This window comes from Ostrea edulis, chromosome 6, assembly GCF_947568905.1.
Source record: "Ostrea edulis chromosome 6, xbOstEdul1.1, whole genome shotgun sequence".
Classification (NCBI taxonomy): Eukaryota; Metazoa; Mollusca; class Bivalvia; order Ostreida; family Ostreidae; genus Ostrea; species Ostrea edulis.
Genome location: NC_079169.1, coordinates 72,831,449 through 72,853,231, shown reverse-complemented (window position 1 = coordinate 72,853,231; position 21,783 = coordinate 72,831,449). Strand labels below are relative to the sequence as shown.

The 21,783-nt window shown below is 34.1% G+C and overlaps 1 protein-coding gene across 1 annotated transcript; it reads right to left on the bottom strand.

Moving 5' to 3' along the window:
- Window positions 1-1,093: 1,093 nt before the first annotated feature.
- On the bottom strand, window positions 1,094-20,749 carry LOC125646129 (uncharacterized). The gene is made up of 11 exons (XM_048872290.2): window positions 20,665-20,749; window positions 20,418-20,539; window positions 18,635-18,759; window positions 16,444-16,496; window positions 16,274-16,340; window positions 13,452-13,516; window positions 9,581-9,620; window positions 8,788-9,081; window positions 7,550-7,626; window positions 6,680-6,743; window positions 1,094-2,726 (listed from the first exon to the last, which is right to left on the bottom strand). The coding sequence occupies exons 3-11, from the start codon at window positions 18,711-18,713 to the stop codon at window positions 2,056-2,058; spliced, it is 1,410 nt and encodes a 469-aa protein (XP_048728247.2). The 5' UTR covers window positions 18,714-18,759; window positions 20,418-20,539; window positions 20,665-20,749; the 3' UTR covers window positions 1,094-2,055.
- Window positions 20,750-21,783: the final 1,034 nt, after the last annotated feature.

Below are 21,783 nucleotides of genomic sequence, written 5' to 3'. Positions count from 1 at the left end.
CGGTTTGCGGTCGGTCACTTCACTTCAGACATATTTTACAAGCATGTGAAATAGTGCGAGACATGTTACAAAATTTCTCAGTTAATCAAGAGGACAAAGACACAAGTACATATGGAGTCCTAAACTACTAACATGTTTTCGGATAGAACTCGCCTTTTTAAAAAGAAAGCATATACAAGGAAAATAATTTTGCTTTTTAAGAATTTTAAGATAATCAGAAGTATGGTTAATTAATTTCAAAGAATTATGGGTTTGTGTTTTCTTTTTCAGATGAAGAACTAACATATGGTAAGAGATGGTTTTGGGGTGATATCGCCAATGCCATTTGAGCTTTAGCGATGAATTTCCATCACAAAACGACCAGTCCTATGATTTTTGAGATCCAACGATCAAGATAGTCACCAGCTCACATTAATTAAGTAAAATAATATCTTTGATATTTAGTTTTGCACGAAGAGTATTCGTAAAGTCTCCTTTTCAATGAAATGCACTTCATCAATACGTCGATGACAACATGTACGCGTTTTGTTTGGTTGCAGGATTACGCAAATTTTAAGGTCTTAAGACTAGCAACAAGGGATTTATTTTTTTAATTATTGTAAAAAAAAATCTTGTTCTAAGATCTAATATTTTTGGGAGTGGAGAGAGATTCCTCGGAGTACTTCTGAACAAAGAGAGAGAACTTTTAAATATGTTTGGATCTCTAGTCAACATCTTTCAGTTAGTCTGCCCCGCGGTTTTTTTTTTTTTTAATGGCTTGTCAATAATTTTAGCCAACTCCAATCGCTGTTCCCTCGAAAAACAGTCGTAAAAAGGTCAGAAAGACTGCGTGAAGATTTATTGCTAAAGCTAAAATATCTAATATGCCAACTGAAGACGTTACAGATGATTCATGTCCCCTGGACTTACTGAAGCTGGTGGTAGAAAGGCAATGAGTTACTACTGTTACTAAAGTATATTTAACTGTATCTACGGTATATTTATGATTTGAACAATAGCCACATTCCCCAATACCTCAAACAGTTAGAGTAACTCCCCTTGTCTAACAGTCACAACTTTTGGCACCAAGAACAAATACTTTCACACACTACAGTTACTGCTTTTTCTAAAACATTTATTTAAACAACAGAGATTTACATCAAAGTGTGCGTTCACATTTCTCCACATTCCATCTATAATTATTGTGTGCCTTATTTAACAAACATCCCAGATTATAAAATCATATCAAACTGTCGTGCTTTGAAATATAAACATGCACTGCACTGTTACAACGTAGTAGATAAAAAAAAAATCCGGTAAAACTATACTTTTATCTGCATACATTTAAACCTTTGCGACACGTAGTTTTGTGTATAAGATTTTCAGTGTTCAGAGGGTAAACACAGAAATACACACCTATAATGAACATACTCATTACAAATTCATGTTTATTGTGAAGTGATATTTATTCTTCTACCAGAGGAAAATAACGAAATATGTATTGGATATAACGAAGTTTGGTTTTATTATAGACTGTTTTTTGCTCGCCTTGGAGGTTCATTATAATTGTGTTTTACTGTAATATTGCAAACACACAGACTAGAATTTTAGCACACTAGGCACAGACTGCTCTTTTATACTCGATTTTAAATGACACAGGAAAATGCAATTTTTTCTGAAGTTAATAACAACACTGCTTTGTCTACTGGCCAACAATACATCAGTAATCCTTATTTTGTCTGCTTCACGAGAGATAACTTACATTCATTAAATGAAAACAACATTTTGACATTAATCAGAAAAATATCGTATTTGGTCAAACTTGCTTGTGCAACAACATGGCCTAAGTTGGTAATTCATTTCTCATAAAAATCTGACAAAAACTGAAATAATGATCAATACTGGTAAATGTAATAGATACTTTCAAAAAAAAAAACTTCTTAAAACATCAAGATATTTATAAAACAAATGCTCATAAATTAGTTTTACAAAACATTCATATTTTAAACATTTATAAATTGAAAATGCATAACAACTGAATTCAATAAGCATGTAGAAGATATCTAAGAGTTTGTGTTAGTGCTTGTGGTGTGAGCCTTTTGCCATGTCTGCTTTGGAACTCTTCGGTACATGTAAATTCTGGTGATGCCTGACATCATCACCCATACTGTGCCTGAGATTTGTCCTCCTCCCTGAATCGCCATGGTCAGTATCTCTAGCACCAGGGCCATGTGGGTGGGAGAGACCAGATTTCCTGGAGGAACCGTGGGAATGAGTACTAGTGGCAGTTTTAGGGTGATCTCTCCCAAGTCTATTATTGTAATAGGTCTTTTGTACCTCCGGCATAGGAGAGTACACAGAGTTGTCTGATAATCCACCTATGTTGTCATACCAGGACATGGTGTCTTGATTATCATCACTCTCACAATTATCGTAGGTAGAAAACTCGTCCACATCCCGAGTTGTACCCTGTGCTGGAATACCACTGAAGTACCCTTCACCTGCATCAGACTCAGATTCAGCAGGTACTTCAGCACCGTAATCAGCTGAGACTTTGACAGAAAAGTTCTTGTCTTCCTTAATTTTCTTGCTTTCCTGTTTTTTCTGTTTGTTATTGTTCTTGTCTTCCTTGGATAGTTCCGATTTACTGAGTTCTAGAGCTATCCGGAGCATTTCCTCCTCATCTTGTTCAGTCTGCGGGATGTCAGGTTTGTACTTATCAAAATAATCATTGTTGCCTCGGCTACCTGTAAATAATAAAATTAATGCAAAAAGAACTGAAAATTGAGTACATTGTATTTTACATATAAAACAAGAGGCAAATGGGGCCACATCACTCATCTGAAATAATGCATTTTCCAGTGTAAAACATGAAGTCCAAATTATGCTCCCCCCCCCCCCCCCCCCCCTTTTGTGACTGCATTTTATACCCAGGGGTCATGGTATGAACAGACTTGAATGTACAGCAAATGAGGATGCTGTATATCAGTTTGAAAAATTATACCCTTGTGGTTCTTGAGAAGAATTTCAAAGAGTTTTCCGGTATATTCCTATGTAAAGCTTTTAATCTGTAAGCCCCTGCCTGTTACCACATGCATCATAGTCTGTACATACTAAAATCTACACTTTCTGAGGATGCTTTCATATTTAAACAATCAGAACCCTTGTGGTTCCTGAGAAGACTTTAAAATTTTCCAATATATTCCTATATAAACGTTTAACCCTCCTGTGGACTCATGAAGACTTTAAAATTTTCCAATATAATCCTACGTATACATTTAACTCTCCTGTGGACTCGTGAAGACTTTAAAATTTTACAATATATTCTAGGGGTGAAACGATGCATCGCAATGCGACCGAATTGCGATGTAGTGGTCTCAATTCGATGTTCGATTTATTCGGGGTCTGTTTTGGTTCGATACGGTTCTAAAATCATTGCACACATTGCTCTTGATAACACGGTTTCTGATTAGCCAATGGAATTGAAAATTGCCCAATCAACATACAAGTAAACTTTGCTGTATCAAAATGGACGCAGTCGAGTTGAAAAATGCACCCCCAATGTATAAATCCTGGGTATGGCAACATTTCGGCTTTAGGACAAGTGATAAGAGTGTTGCTGTATGTTAAACGGTTTTACATTATGTAGAATTTATTTGCAGAGAGCAATAAATACAACGAAACATAAAAAATCTTAGCATTATACAGAATTTGGTATATGCTATTGTATCGAATCAAAAATCATCGAATCGAGACTAAAGTATCGAAAATCGAATCGAGAAGGTACTGTATCGTTTCACCCCTAATATATTCCTACGTACATGTTTAACCCTCCTATGGACTCGTGGTTTAAACAAACATGAATCTTCTTTCTTGTAGACAAATACTGTTGATGTAAATCATAACATGCCTATCATGACCTCACTTTAAATAAATATTATCTTTTTCTCACATTATCACAAGTGTGAATTCGACTTTAACCGTGTGAGACAGCCATGCGAGATATTTCTTTCTCACATTATCACCAGTGTGAGATCGACTTTACCCATGTGAGACAGCCATGTGAGATTTTTCTTTCTCATATTATCACCAGTGTGAGATCGACTTTACCCATATGAGATTTTTCTGTCTCACACTGCTACAGCGTCATTTGCTTGTGACGTCATATATTTTCTATGATTTAAGTTACACAGAAAGTAAAATATTTTGTATTGTTTTCTTTAAATTTCATTTTGATATAACTTTCTGGTGGACAACCTTTGGTTTTTTAGTTTACACTTACAGTGTAAACCATTTTCGTGTATGCACTTTATGGCTGTAGTTTTTGCATTGAAGTTCAAATGAGGATTTTCATAATTTTGAATTTTCTTGAAGCTCTTGAATTTATGCACTAAACTGTGGGTAAAATGTGAGAAAATAATCCTTCATCATTTACTCGTGTGAGATAGGGAAATTCCAACTCTGAAACAAGATTTGCTGTCTAGGACTCGGCAAAGCCTCATCCTAGACTGCAAATCTTGTCTCCTCATTGGAATTTCCCTATCCCACACTTGTACTAATGAAGGATTCTGATATGTTTTACGATGTGACCATTGAGACGAGCAAAGACACATAATATCTTGCAACCCGACTTTATGCCTATTCATTTAACATGGGAAATGTAACGCGGTCAATGTAAAACAGTGAACTGTGACGTCATATTAGCTGCAATGTTTATTTTTTATTTTTGAAATTAAGCAATTATCAACAACAAAATGTACGAAAGTATGATAAAGCTTGTATGGAAATCAAAAACGTTTGTGGTACTTTCCAAACTATTTATTTCATTTATCAACAGAGTGGTCCATGAAGTGTATCGCAGTGACGGCAACATTTTTCCAGAAGCATTTCGGGTAATACTCATCATTTTTCAGCCAATGAAGAGCAAATCACGTGACTCACATGTGTAATCACTGGAGCAAGCTCGTCGCGTCGCGACCTTCACTCGCTATTTATTTCACCCATCCAGGGGTCATGATGTGAACAAATTTAAATCAACAACACATGAGGATGCTAGCATATTGATTCGAACTGCACCTTGTGCTTCCCGTGGAAAACATTTTTAAAGAATATTTATATTTTTTGTACAACTTTAAACCTCATTGTGGACCCATCCTGCTCCAAGGATCACAATTTGGCCAAACTTGAAAATTTCATTATATAAGGAAGCTTCTATGAATCTATGCATAGATTATGTTGTTAGTTTGTAGTTGGGGGTTTTTTTTTGTTGGTTTTTTTTCTTGATAGGAATTTTCTACCTTTTTTATCATCATTCCTTGGAAGAGGGCGTAATTCTTCATTTAAAAATACTTGAATCCCTTGCATCAAAGATGCTTTGTGCCAAGTTTGGTTAAAATTACCCTTGTTCTTGGAGGGAAAATCGAAAATTTGAAAAGTTTACAGACAGACACTTACTCACCTTCATCCTTTATTCTGGGACATAAGACACCACTACACACACAACAGATGACAGAGAAATTTTGATCAGAAATGCTCACTTGAGCTGTCAGCTCAGAAGAGCTAAAAACAAATGAAAATTACAATTTGAAAACACACTCAGTATCACACACAAAGCAGCATGTTTCCAATCAGAGAATTGTAATGGAAGGGAGGTCAACTTAACAGGTAGTACATGCAAAATCATGTGGTAAACAAAGTACAATTTTCTTTAAAAAACATAAGTTTAGCTTTCCATTGAAATTATGTATCAACAAAACTGTATTTTGTGACAAATCCCTGAAAATTTGAAGTCCAACAGCAGCAAGTCAACACCTTTAGTAATAGTTTACATGTATTAAAAAATCAAGATAAAAAACCTCTTATTTCATACTGAAAGGTCAAAGCAGTTGTTATGTTTTCTGAGGTTAGCTGTGTTTAGAAACTAAATTCAAAAGACCCATTCACAAAAGATGCATTTCTAAACTGAAAAATGATCAAAATGGGATGAAGTAAACAACCAACAAAAATGAATAAAGGTGACACTAAAAGATGACCTTCCATCCTCAGTAATTCACTAAAATAATGTTTGAGGATCCGGGTAAAGGAGTGACGCTTTCTAGATTTTGTTTTTCCTCCTTTTGAATTCTTACTGTCAGCTGAAGTATTTGATCGAGCTTCAAAAACAGTATATCAGTAGTTAAAAATATGAAATAAAAGCATCAGAACTGATTCACCCCAGGCTTTCTTCTGCAATGAATTTCTCTACCCTACACTTCTAACTTTCTTGTGTATAAAATTGCATGGAATGCTCAATGCCTTTTACATTTAAAGTAGATATTGACAATTTTTAGTCCAATGTATTGCGTTACAAATTTTATAAATCATAAACAGCATATTGTATGTACTAAAGGTGAGATCAAATATGCATGGTACCTGCTGATCAATCTGGAGTTATTGTAAATGAAAAATAAAATCTCTCATTTATTTTCAATTATGGTACATGTAACGAACAGTCTATGAAAAATTGAACAGGTTTCTATTCTTATTTTATAAGTAATTTTCTGTGTCCATGTTTGCAGTACTTTATACGAACATTCAATTGTTTATTTAATGCAGACCTAAGTCTACAATTCTAAGCATGCATACCATTGTAAGAATTTCCTGATGGTGTACAATTGTTTATTTAATGGAGACCTAAGTCTACAATTCTAAGCGTGCTTACCATTGTAAGAATTTCCAGATGGTGTATCATTGTTTGTTCTCCTGGTGCTGCTACTATTTTCATGCTACAAAATAATTTTATAAACTTACGAAAATGTCAGTTTTCATGACTGTTTTAAAAGTTAACAGTTCAAATGCTTAAGATCACCTTACGTATACAAATGTATATTTAAAACATCTCGCAAGATTAGGATATGGTGAAAATTTGGGCAACACTGTATTTAAACAGGCTGTTATGTAAAAGTTCAAAATCATGTATGCATGTTGTTATAGCGACGGTAGACTACCACTGATTATGACTGACTGTAACAGTGACTCTCAGGTGCGAGAAATAATACACAAATATACTAAAACGATAGATAGCAATGCTAATTTTTCCCTTCATTGTCTCCAAGGAAGAATTTAAAGCAGACCAGGTGAATTAATGAATTCAGATATTCCAATTTTAACCTTGGTCCAAATTTCAATATTTACAAGTATTCTGAATGTTTTCTTTAATGTGTATGGCACTTATACTAAATAAGTGTACTCTCTCTTACAGTTTCATTTTTATGACACTACCATTAACATGATACTGTTCATTCCTAAATATCTGCGAGGAATTTATTATTGTGCATTTCATGAGAAGCATCACTCGAGAAATAGAATTATTTGCTTTTTTTTTTATTGCTAAAGTACATGTCAAAACTGTAGATCAACAGACCACTCATGAACTCACGATTTGACGTCTACGAGTCATTTTGCGGTATTAAGTACTCGTGTAAAATAAGAAATGTACAGTGCTCAGTCTTGTCTAATGTTGTGTGTAGTGTCTGAGGTTTGGTGAAGGACTATATTATGAAGTTTAATAAAACTGATAGGACAAAAATACCACTGCAGTCTCGTCATCAGAAATTTCAATATAGTCCTCTGTTGGAAATGGGTGACTGCCTCCATTTGTTTCAGGTCCTGTAAAAGCATGATTTGTACAGAATATCGGCATCAAATAATTTACAGGATAAAATCAGCACCAAGTAACTTATATAAAGCTGGGTTTTTTTTTTAGAGCTGTGGATTATTGATTTCACAAGTCAAACACTTTCAAACAAGTATCAAACAATACGCCAGTTTCGAGATACGAACTCATCTGTATAGGAGGTGCATTTAGTGGAACTTTGAATGCCCAAGTGGGACAGAGTGGATATACAGCCAACGAGGAAGACGATGAAATGTATTAAAAGCGGCTTCTCTTTAAATATGTAAATGTGGGAAATACTAAATACTATTGAAAGAAATGTTTTACCGAAGAGGAAACATACAAACAATGTCATATTTGCAAGAAATATCTTGGATATGGTACTTATGACCATCGAAATAACGTGATAGGATAAGAATTCTATGTATTTAATTACTCCCTAAATACTTATCACTTACTTAGTTTGTGTATCAGTCGAATTCGGGTTATCAAACAGCGTATGAGAAACTTACTGAGTACATTCACTTACGCTGTGATGAATATCTGTCCCACTCCCGCGTGTAAACAAAATCTTTCGCGCCTTACTATGTATGAGAGTTCTCCAAAGGGAAATAACTCGGACGTATCTCGAAACCGGCGTATTGGATTAAGTCTATTAATCTATGAATTCAAAGACGAATTTTAAAATTTTTAAGTTTCAGTTAATCAGCAACTCCAGGAATTTATATTCCTCCAACATGAAAATAAAGTCTCTGAATTAAGGTGGTTCACTCATCCTGAAATGGTTTCTCAAATCAGAACGAATTGATTTAATCATAAAAGATATGATGATATATAGTATATAGGCCAAAAAGGCAGAAAATATGCAAATTTGGATAAAACATGATTTTCAAAAAATTTATTTCAACACATATTAACAGAAGACTCAGGCAGATTTGAACTCGAGATCTGCAGTTCACCAGCCCAATGCTTTAATCAAGTTACGATGATAGACAAACAAATCGATCAATACAAATAATTTCAAAAACATTTAAATCGTCATCTTGTGACGTAGTGTCATAAAGAGTATAAGCTTTAGTGTAGTGAGCTACTTTAAATGTAAAATACTTATATGGACATCAACATGATACTTTGGCCTCCTATGCATTCATTACCTGTCCTTTGAGTAGGCCTGGGTTGTTCCACATTGACACGATGGCGTTGTCGGGGTCTGTGATGCTGGTTATGGTGAGGCCTTGAGGAACGATGAAAATGTCCAAGTCCTGGTTGGTGAAAGTGGAACATGCGGTCAAAAGGTGACCTCACATCAAAAGGGTCTTCCTCCATAAACATGGGGAAGTGACTATCGTGGTCATCAAAGAAGGAGGAGTGGAACGGGCTGGAGGTGAAGGACGTGAAACCAAAACCTGGACCACCAGAAAACATGAAGGTGGTATGCCCTCTTCTCTCTACAAAGTGAGGGGGACAGATCAGTTTATTTCTCTCTACAAAGTGAGGGGGACAGATCAGTTTATTTCTCTCTACAAAGTGAGGGGGACAGATCAGTTTATTTCTCTCTACAAAGTGAGGGGGACAGATCAATTTATTTCTCTCTACAAAGTGTGGGGGACAGATCAGTTTATTTCTCTCTACAAAGTGAGGGGGACAGATCAGTTTATTTCTCTCTACAAAGTGAGGGGGACAGATCAGTTTATTTCTCTCTACAAAGTGAGGGGGACAGATCAATTTATTTCTGACAATGCAATCAACAAACAGAAAATCTAATTAAAAGATTCCCCACGCTAAATGCAGGATAAAGCAGCAGGATCGTGATTTAACAGCATTGCATGCTCCATCACTCATTACAGTTTAAATTCAATGATGAAATAGCATTGTCTGTAAGTATTCCAAAAACGATATGAAACTTTTTCCAAGGATGAAATTAATTCAAGTGACTCTAATACTTACCCCCAATAAGCCATGGGAAAAGTCTAAACAATATGTCCATCTGTAAAAAGAATATTACAAATGAATTTGCTGTTCATTTTTATCCCCTTCATAAACTTAAAATACAATGCACAAGATTTCAAAACACAACCAGAAGACTTTACACGACACAAAATCTAGCTTTATATTGGAAAATTAAATATTTAAAAACTACCCACACTGTGTTTATTTTTAGACTTTAATTTGGGGTTGTGTATCACACTATTCATTAAAATAGCAATTTGTAATTCATTGGACAGTCACAAAAATTGAAATAAATGATCCTGAAGTGAAAAAAAGAGGCCCACAGGCCTTATCGGTCACCTGGATATCAGTTAAAAGTATCACTAGGCCTAAGGGCTATGAAATCTAGAAAAAATTTCCTGATATGAATATTTAAAATTAATTCTAATATTCAGCTTGATATAAAGCAAAATGTGTTCTTTTAAAAAAATTACCTTCAACAGTGTCTATATTGATGAAAGGCTTTACATAATATATGTAACATTAACATGATATGACTAATTTGAACCCGTCCTACAGTCAAAACCCTGGGGTTGTGAAATTAACAATTTTGATAAAAGACTACCTACTCATTCTAGATATCTATTTAGTTTCGATTTAGTATCAATAGCATTAAACAAAATATTATTTAGAAAATATTATTTAACTGTTTCACATATATACACACTATATACCACATTTGGCCCTGCCCTGAAGTCAGAATCTCTACCCTGGGAATCATGAAATTTACAATTTTTGTAGGTTTTCCTGCTCTGCATCACTATGCATTTAGTGTTTCTTACACGTGTAGATGTAGAGAAGAATATTTTTGAAAATTGGTAAATATTTTGCAGTTTTTGCTCTGCATCTAAGGCCCCAGGAGTGCCGAGTCCTGAAATTTACTATTATGTCCCTCTTGGATATTGCAAACAACAAATGCAGACCAATTGCAATAGGTTTACTTAGGTGACCTAATAATGGCAGTAAAAACTGTGTTTGCAGATGTAAAATAATCTGTTCAAAATGCACATACTACCTAAATCTTATGCCTCGTTCACACGAAGAATTTAATTCGCATTAAACATAAGTTAATGCGAATTAAATCTGAACCGCGTTCACACGGAGATTTTAATGCGCATTAGTTTACTTCGAATTAAAATTGATGTCGCGATTTTTAATGCGAATTAAATTTACTTCGCATTAGCTCTGTGTGAACGCTAAGCGAAGCTAATTCGCATTAAATGTACATGCATGCGTAATGGCAAATTTGGGTCACATGCATCATACCCATGGTCAGTTATATATATTAATGTTAGTTTTGTACGAAAAACTACCGTAAGCAAAATGATAATAATCATTAAAAACATGTGCAAACAGCATGCCATTAGATAATGTCAGACGTAAATCTGTGCTCTGCATAGGCATACTGAGTAATGCATGTGGAAGGAATTGTTTTTAAATACGACAAAAATGTTTTAAAATAGTGATAATATGATTTTCTTTTTTACATTTTTTAAAACAAATATGCCGCTCATTGTTAATTTTTTATACCATATGACGTCATAGTAGACTTATAATATGTATTAGAAATTAAAAATTATGTCACAACAGTAGTCAGCGGAATGGTGAAAAAGACATTCCAAAGTTTTAAAATTGGGCCCATGAAGAAGCAATATATTGTCTAGATTGAATGCTGGTCGTCAGAGGAAATAACAAGTAATTTCTTGGGAACATATAAATAAACACGACAAAACTCCTTGTGTGTAGATCAGTTACATGTAAATTCTAAACATGTAGTATACTATAGCGTTTTGAACATGCACAATATTCATTAAAATAAGATCTATAAAAATAATTTTCAATAACATAGTCTATTCTTTAATTTATTTCGCGCACCCTTTAATAGAGATGCATATGAATTTAATGCGCATTAGTTTACTTCGCTTAATGTGCATTATCTTACTTCGCATCAAATTTGATGCGAAGTAAAATTTAATGCGCATCCGTGTGAACGAGGCATTAGGTCATCCTTAAAATATACTTGATTTGCTGTAACATGATTTATCATTTTAGTAGTGAGTAGGAGGTAGCTTATTTTTGGGGAGTCAAACTCAGAATCACACATGAGGTTTTTCATGATCTGCCTGGAAACATCTATATTAAGTATTGAATTAAATAAATTGATGGTCATTGACAAGATGACTTCACCATCACTTGGTATTCTGATAAAACTTGAAAACTAGCTCAGTCAGGAAGGAGCCCAAATCTGCATTTCCATAATCAACTACCTTTGAATAAACTAAATGTGAAGTAAAACTAGCGGGGAAAGTCTGCTGTAAACTTGACCTTGGACTTCATGACCCCAAAATCTATAGGTGTCTCATGATGCACCCGAGTTATTTCCCTTTAGAGAACTTTCGTACACAGTATGGTGCAAAACAATTTGTTTACATACAAATACCTGTAACTGCATAAGTGAATGTACTCAGCAAGTTGTCATATCCAATTTTATCACCCAAATTCGACTAATACACAAACTAAGTAAGTGATAAGCATTCAGGGAGTAATTAAATACATGGAATTCTTATTATATCCCGTTATTTCATAGCTCATATCTACCATATCTAGGACATTACTTGCAAATATGACATTGTTTTAATGTTTTCACTTAGTGAAACATTTCTTTTGATAGTATCTTGTATTTCTTACATTAACAAATTTTAACAGAAGCTGCTTTTAATACATTTTATCATCTTCCTCACTGACTGTAGGTACACTTTGTCCCATTCAAAACACAGAAGAGCTCTTAATTTGAAACTAGCATATTAATGAGCAAGTACCTTTGTATAGAATATGAAAGCGTTTTGTTGAAAACTGTTTAAGATATCGAGTCACAATGACAGTGATGACAAACAGGCAGATGAACAAATCTATAGGTGTTTTGCTTTTAAAAGTAAACAACTACACACCTTTCTGTAGAAAATGAAAGCTGCATCTTGAAAACTTTTCAAGATACTATAGGATTAAACATTGTTTTTGAAGTGCAAACCACTTTTATGTGAAGTTCGTGAGTAAAATGTCCGGAGTTTACACATCGATAAATTCTTCAAAAAGAATGTTTGATTCTTATAATTCCAATTCATTCACTTTATCAACAATTGCAAAAATTTGAATAGTTTCCCCACACTAAGTTATTTGTTTTCAGACGTGTATGAATACATCGTGTTTTCGGATTTATTGATGTGTAAACTATTGTTCAGCTTTATTTTTGTCCAATCAAAACAGTTGTAACAAATAACATTGGAATTATTGTGTCACAATGAAAGTGTATTAACTTGGATTGAAAGTATGACTCCAAAAGCTGAAGATGTCTATACCTTTAATTAATGGTCGACTACCTTTTTATAAAATATAAAAGCTTTTCGTTGAAAACTGTTCAATATTTCGAGTCACAAAGACAGTAATGAAGGACAGAAGGCAAGATATCGAGTCACAAAAACAGTGATGACAGACAGAAGGCAAGATATCGAGTCACAAAAACAGTGATGATGGACAGAAGGCAAGATATCGAGTCACAAAAACAGTGATGACAGACAGAAGGCAAGATATCGAGTCACAAATTTGTCCCTCCTACTGAAAGTCCACATTTTCAAAGTGGAACCCTAAGAAATTGGACAAAAATAAAGTGAAAAAATATTTGAATCGGACAAATGTCAATCAGTGAGTCCCATTATAGCCAAGCAACAAATTTTTTGAGGATGGCCTGAGCAAGATCCAACTCTGCTGAGATATCAAAACCAAATCTACTGTCAGTGAGATTATGCATTACCTAAAACATGTGTATACTTACTGAGGCGGTGTCGTCAAATGCACCAACATCTGAGGAGTCATCATGTAAACCTACAGCCTCTGGACCTGTGTTAGAAAATTATATACTTAATCAAAAGTACTGAGCAGTGCTGACAGATTCTGGCATTCTATAAAAAATAGCTTTACTTTAGCAATATTAACGAAGTGTAATACTAGTAATTTCTTTTAACTAGCAGTCCTGAATATGCAATCCATCACAAAATTAACAAGAGGCCCATGGGCCTTAATGGACACCTGAGTATGCACATATATTAAATTACCTGTGTGCTTTTTACACTTCATAGATATACATGTATTGGTATAACTATCATAAACAATTCAGAATTCAGAAAATATGTTTTATCACATCACAGCGAATTGTCATTCCCTATTTGAGTTCTAAAAAGGGCCAAATGAACTTTTGCAGTTTTAAAAGAAGGTTCATTGCTCATTATAATCATGCAAACACTTGCTTCTTTGATGTCCAAGAGTAAAGATTTTCTAAAATATATTGATATTTTCAACATTTGATCAACTAAGCCTGACCCTGGGACCTGAACCCTGCACCCAGGGGTCATAAATTTCACATAACTCATTATAATCATACAGCTTGACTGCTTGATGTCCAGTAGTAAAGATTTTCTATTGTATTTTCAATACAGCATGCATATGACCAATCTAGCCCCACCATAGGGTCATGAATTCCACATATCTGATTGGGGCTCAATGACCATTATAATCCAAGGCTTGAAGCTAACTTTTTATGTCTCCAGTCCAGCTGAATGTGTGTATAAGATTTCATAAGTATATTTTCCAAAATGATGCTTTAGAAAATTAACCAGTCCCAGTCAGTCCGCCAGACTTTTAACCACTCACAGACTGACGGGCATATGCTAATTTCGAACCCTGTAATCATACAAACATTTTGCCTACTTTGATGTCCAAAAGTAAAGATATAATGCCTTTTCAATATATGACCAACTTAGCCCCACCCTAAGAAGTGAAAAAGAAGATATCCTAAGATATAATACATTTTTAATATACCGTAATTCTGGATATTTTTGTGTCGATTTATTTATTTTTGCGAATTTGAATAAAAAGCCTATATATTTATTTTTGTGTTTCATATTTTTGCGAATTTATGCTGGAGCCTTTTCTAGCTTTTAAAAGTAATGCTGAGTGTGACAGATTAGTTACGCACGAGTGATATCAAATAAATCGTCAGTATTGATCACTATTTATACACTTGGGAGTTTAATACAACTTAACATCGAATTGGTGGATCTAGAATTTTTTTTTTTTTTACGGTAGATTTATTTTTGAGAAAAATATTTTTGTATATCCAACCGACTCGCAAAAACGCTAAAAATTAATCAACAGCAAAAATAACCAGATTTACGGTATGTCAGGCCATCTTAGTCTTAGCTCCACTCTAGGGCCTGAACCCAGGGGTCATGAGTTTCACAGCTTATTACAATAATGCCTACAGTTATGATCAACTTAACCCCATTCTGGAGTCTGAACCAGGGATCATAAATTTCACAGTTTTGATAAATTTTGTCTTCTTGATAAGCGAAGTAAAGAAGACTCTATAAGATATAGTGCATTTTCAATATATGACCAACATAGCTACACCCTAGGGGCATGAACTCTGAACACAAGGGTGAATTCCACAGTTTTGGTAAAAGTTCTCATTGCTCATTATAATCATACCAACAGTTTGACTACTTGATGTCCACAAGATTTTCTTAAGATAAAATACATTTTTACTAAATGACTTGAGTTTTAGCCCCATCCTAAGGCATGAACCCTAAACCCTGGGGTCACAAGTTTCAAAATTTGTGGTAAATGGTTCATTGCTTCATATTGTTTATCTATAATCATACTAATAGTTTGACTGCTTGGTGTTCAAGTAAAGAAGAAGATATTTGAAGATTACATTAATTTTGATCGTTTAGCCACACCCCTCAAGTGAAGGCAGAGTCCATAGAATTTCGATTTTTGTTCCACTTGACCCATACATATACTAAAATTGGCTGTTCAAAAGAAGAAGCTGAAAATGTTCAAAGTTTACAACCAACGTACGGCGGACAAAAACCAGATAGCCGAGACTAATTAAGAGGAAAATGGATACCAGATTATGTACATTTAAAGTACATGATTTAGCAACCATTTCTCCTTTTTAAACCAACACAGTTCTTTTGAGTCTGCTTTCTGTGAGGTTGGGGCTCTGGTCATTTCTCTAGATACATATATGTCAGCTAAATGGTTAGTGGCTGAAATGATATTTCACCCCAAAAGATACCAGACTTCACTGATCCCCTATCTGATATCTCATCAGGAAATAGCAGACAGGTAGATTTATTTTCAAAGTCAGCTCATAAGTAGCAGTTATCCGAAAACATTAAAAATGAAAGTATCCAATTCAAGTTAATGACAAATAAACGCTTTAGCCATGCTTAACGCTTTAAAAACAAATATATAACAAAAATATTACCAAACTGAGACAAATTTCAACAGCAGAAACTTTAAACCAAAAAAAAAAAAAGAAGAAAAGTATGGTGTTTAGGAAATCTCATCTTCCAAAGTAATTATAATTCACCACATTTCTCACAAACCTTGACATGAATTCTGATTGGCTAAAAGTTAAGGTTCAGCTGAGGTCAAAATAATGTTTGACGTAATATGGCTATATCATCAGCGGCTTTTTATGGAATGTAATCTGTCAACTGTTTGTGAGAAATGTGGTGGATCACAAACCCATGACCTGGGAAGATAAGGAAATCTAAATCTACAGTTAGTACAGAAGATTTTTCAAAATACCTTCTGTGAGGTATTTGTAGGCATATCCAATTTCTTGAAATTTTTCTTTAGCATCTTCACTTTGGTTCTACAAGAAAACACATTCTATTGTTATCATATTCATTGACTGCAAACATTTACTGATATGACAGATAAATTGAAATGATTACATGATTTACACAAATATTGACCTTATCAGGATGGTACTTTAAGGCCAGTTTTCTGTAGCTCTTCTTTACCTCCTCTGAAACACAAAGACAACAAAGAATGCTTACAATCAATTATTCAGACAGATGATGTTAATCTGGAGCTGCTTACTGACATCATAGCTGCAGATCTAAGCACTCCAGCAAAAACACTGGGATAGACTGGAGGACTACAGATCTATTCATAATGAAAATATTTACAGCTCAAATTGTTTTTTGTTTTTTTTTTTAAAAAGTTCAGTTCAGGTATATCTCTACATTTCATACTGTGGCCTCAAAAGTTTAAAAGAAAATATTTTGTATCAAAGAATTGCAAACATACTTATTAATTTGAAAAATTAGTTAAGTAGCAGTGGCGGATTTAAAGGGGGGCAGCCGGTGCGTGTCCCCCCCCCCTAAAATTTTCAAATTTAAGGTAAATCGCGGTATCTTGTTTCGGAAAATGCACTAAACGATAGAAGAAGCAATAATTTCTTCCACTCCCAAAGAAATAAATGACAAAATCCTTTGATTTCTTGAATTACTTTATTGGGAGAACTTAATTTTTTCCAAAAACCCCTTAAAATTTGGGTCATTTTATTAATTTCACCTTATTAAAATGATAGAAAATAGTACAAATCACTTCACCCCCTGGACCCCTACCAGGGCTTCGCCCTGGACCCACTGCCTCATAAAGTGGTGCCCCCCGTAACCACAATTCCTGGATCTGCCCCTGAGTAGTCATCAAGAAGCTAAACTTGTGCAATTGTTAACACACAATGGACAACAAGGGATGGAGACTGATTTCAAAATTGACTTCCACTACAAGTTGAACTCGATTTATGTTTAGAGGAGCCAATGGATAATCACATTACATTTACTTTCATTTCATCATCAATTATACGTTTTAAAGATTACACTAAGAACCAGAATTGTCATATTGGATTTCACATGCACTAATACAATAATCAGCAGTGTTTGCACCAACTAGAGACCTAATTATTGCTGCATAAGCAGGTGAAATTCATTGATGCTGTGAGAATTATGAAAAATGTTTGAAACTATGTCTTTACACAAGTTAAGGAGAAATACACATCATCATAATGGCTGACTTCCTCTTGAAACATGAATGCAAAATATAAATATCTGCAATACTTGCATATAACCTTTTAAATTTTATTGCCTAGCTGAGTAGTTCAGTGAAGTTAACGTATTGATTGCTGATCTTTAAATTGTGACTTCAAATCTAGCAGGGATTTTAATTTTTTCCCAGATTACTTTCTACTAAAACTGAATTTTTTACTAAATGAAGTAAATTTACTCTTTTCAATTTCAAAATAATATGTTTATGGCGTGACCGTTGAGATGAGCGAAGACCCATAACATCTTACAACACGACTTGAGGCAATTCATTTAACGCGGGAAATATAAAGCAGCTGATGTAAACAGTGCATTGTGATGTCATCATTAGCTGCGATTGTTTTTATTTCAAATCAAGCAATTATCCACAACAAAACGTACGAAAGTATGGGAAAGCTTGTCTGGAAATTAAAATCATTTGTGGTACTTTCCAAACTATTTATTTGTTTTATCTTCGGGGTTGTCAATGAAGTATTCCGCAGTGACAGCGACATTTGTCCGGAAGTATCATGGGTAGTCCCCATCATTTTTCAGCTGATGAAGAGCAAATCACTTGACTCAATTACGTAATCATTGGAGCGAGCTCATCGAGTCGCTTCGTGATTTGTGATGCGAGCTTCACTCACTATTATTCTACATATCCCCCACTTTCCATCCATATCAGATTTCTGTGGTGTGTTATTCATCCTTAAAGCAAGTGAGAAAGTATGTTTCAATTCTTTGATATTAAAATTTTGAGGATGCAATATAAAAATATGCCAATCAAGGGCAGAAGATTGGGCCATAAATTGCATGTTACTCTGATTGATAAATCGTTTATAGTTTTCTGGTTTTTCTTACAAAGAGCAACAACTCTGCAGCTAGTGAAACTAGAACTGTCCTATCCGGACACAGTGGATGGTTAGAAATAGTAGCACCATAATTATATTATAAGACGTACACAAATTCCTAATAAAATCTGTTCATCAGTGTGACTAAGAACAAATTAAGTCGACAGACAATAGTTCAAGTATTATGTCCTTACTCTTCGTTTGCGGGGGTATAAAAACTGCTCTACCTTCTGTGGCTTCATCTTTCAGTTGCAACACCTCCAAACACCTCTTCCTTTCTCTCACAGTGTTTCTTCTCTGTGCCATTCTCTGTTATTATTCCTCAGCTTTTGGGATTCTACATTTGCCTTGTCTATAAAACAGGTATAAATTAACATTGTATGATACTACTTCCTTAAGCCTGTCGTTCAGTGAGGAACATACTCATCAGATGCTCTAACCACCGAGCTATCCAGGCAATATCGATACACAGTCCATATATTTATGTCTGAATCGGGAATTGAACCTGAGGTCCTTGTATTACTAGTCAGGTGCTCTAACCTCTGAGCTATCCAATCCAATATCCATGATGTATATAGCCATGACTACTTCATTGGGTCAAATGCTGTTTGACTTGTTTTATACCGATTGTTAGGCTGTTCTTGGCACAATAATTTTGACTATATGGATAACTCTGTTTACCTGATCAAGATATAAGGTTCACGGCAGGTGTGACCGGTCAACAGGGGATGCTTACTCCTCCTAGGCAACTAATCCCACCTTTGGCATATCCAGGGGTCCGTGTTTGCCCAACTCTCCCATTTTATATTGCTTATAGGAGTTACGAAAGTGATCACTATTCGTTATCTTCATCTTTCATTTTTGGTGGTCCCTGTTTAACTTTTACAGGTCTTGAATATTATCTACATAAATACTCCTTCTAAAAACCAGACCTTGTACTTCCAGTCATCTGAATGTCAGTTTCATGCAAAATCTGAAGGACGTGTGCAGGATGTTTTAGATTTATTGCATTTTTTAAAAGGAAGTTAGCTCCTGGGCTTTTGAGCACAATTGCGCAAAATTCTACAACTAAGTATTTACTGGTTCAATACTGATCCTATTAGTGCAAACATATTACAAATCTATTATTGAACCTTATCCAGTTGAACAGTTTTGTGTCAATACAAATTTTGAAAGGGTTTTGCAGGGACTATATTTTGTGGCAGAAGGATTTATTAATCAAAAAGTTCTAAATCTGCACGATTACAGTTTCTGTTTCATCCAATATATCTTTTATTTTCATACTCCTATAAGTGTATTTCAGTTTATAATTTATAATACAAGTAGTTGAGACTTGGAACTAGTTCAAATGTTGTAATTTATTAATTTGGTTGTTATATTTTTCCAAACAGACCATCAATTCCTATAAAAGTTGAAATTAATTTACTCTAAATTTTGTATAAAAATTCAGTATTTTTGCCAATACATTAAAAATTTGGTATCTAACCTCCACTAATATTTTAAGAGATCTTGAAAATTATGTGAAATTTTAGAAACTGACATTATTTCTGATTTGTCCTTTTAAACTCAAATTTGATATCATGGATTTTTTCATATATCAAGTGCAAAAAGGTCATTGTTTATTTCCATTACTAGTATTAAACCTTTTTTATCTGTAGTGGTAGAAAACATTATTATTCATCTATTTCATGTAATGATTGATTTGTGTTGCTTATGTTCTGTTGACACCAACAAACAAATCAGGTTTATGTGAATAAATTTTAAGTGCAAAAAGGTCATGTTTAGAACACTAGCTCAATAACAAGCCGTGCGACCCCAGTTTTTCTTTTTAATTTCCGAATTCTCCTTCAACGTAGAAATCAGAAATACACTTCCCAAAAAATTGACATTACTCCAAATCTCTGGTGCGAACCTTTGAAATCAACATTTTGATGATACATCGAACAAAAATGTCGGATCATTTATTGTATTAAAAGAATTAAATTATTGAGGGGAAAAACAGTTACTTACGACTTTTATGTCAGTCCAATACATTTCGCTAGAAAAATCCCATTCTTCAAAGTTGCCTATAGGCTACAGTCACAACATGGCCATGATGACGGATGTGCTAGATATGTATGCTTCGGGGTACACTGGAAAACAAATATTCACATGATAAATTAACCACTATTTACAATCTTATCAAAACAATCACTCACCAACGACACAACATACTATATATGATCGTAATATAGCCTATTTTAAAGCGTAAAATTACCTCGTATCTTTGATAGTATGATACTCATAAATTCCGACTGGATTTATACCATAAAAGCGAAAGTATGGAATGCGCATGCGTACATTTGAAGATATAGGCGTGGATCAAAATTTGCGTATTTTCGTTTATTTTGTCTCTTGATAATGAAAATATAAAATACGCCACACCTTTCAACAATTTCCGTAGAAACAAATTTTAACGAATTTTGTTATGAAACTAGAAACAGTACTTCATTATGAATTATAAATCTTTAAAAAGTATGCATGCTATCAAAATACAGTGAAACACAGGAGCTTCACTAGACCTTCACTAGGTCTCCACCAGGGTTTTGTCCTGAACCCAGTGGGGTCTACAGGCGGTCCAGGCCCTCTGTCCTTCGCTTTTTTAAATGCCCCCCCCCCTCACCGATTATATTCATTTTTTGAAATTTAATTCATTTACAGCACCATTTATATATTGCATGTAGTAAAAAAATAACAATGAAAATGAAGTAGTCTACATGTACAGTGTTTTAGTAACATATCACTGATATAAGTCTTTCTTTTCCGATAATAAAACACTCATTCAAAACGCTACAAATTCTAACAATTTTGATGTTTCGGGGGGGGGGGAGGGGGTTAACAAAAGCCGATCCTTATTTCTTAGATATCGGAAGTTGTGGGTTTTTTTTTTTTGGTTTTTTTTTTTGGTTTTTGGTGGGTTTTTTTCCCTTCTTTTTCGAATGGATATTGGTTTGAGGAGAGTAAATTAGCATTAAAATATGCAATAAAAATTTCAGAGCCATTAGTTAACATCGGAACTATCATATACTGATATAATTTAATCATTATCTTAACAGAAAAAAATTGTATTTTAATTATAATGTAATTAGATTTCAATGCCTAACTAGTACGCTTTCTTAGATCGTTCTTACAATTGTTCAGCTGAAAATTTCATTTTTCCATCAGATATAAACACAACACCCAAATATTTATTTTGATTTATTATTTCTTTATGATTATAATTGTAGTAAAAAAAAATACTCATTATCCTTTCTTTTTTTCTTTTTCTTTTTTTTTTTTTTTTTTTTTTTTTTTTTTTTTTTTTTGTATTTGGAGAAAAAATCATAACATTTGTTGT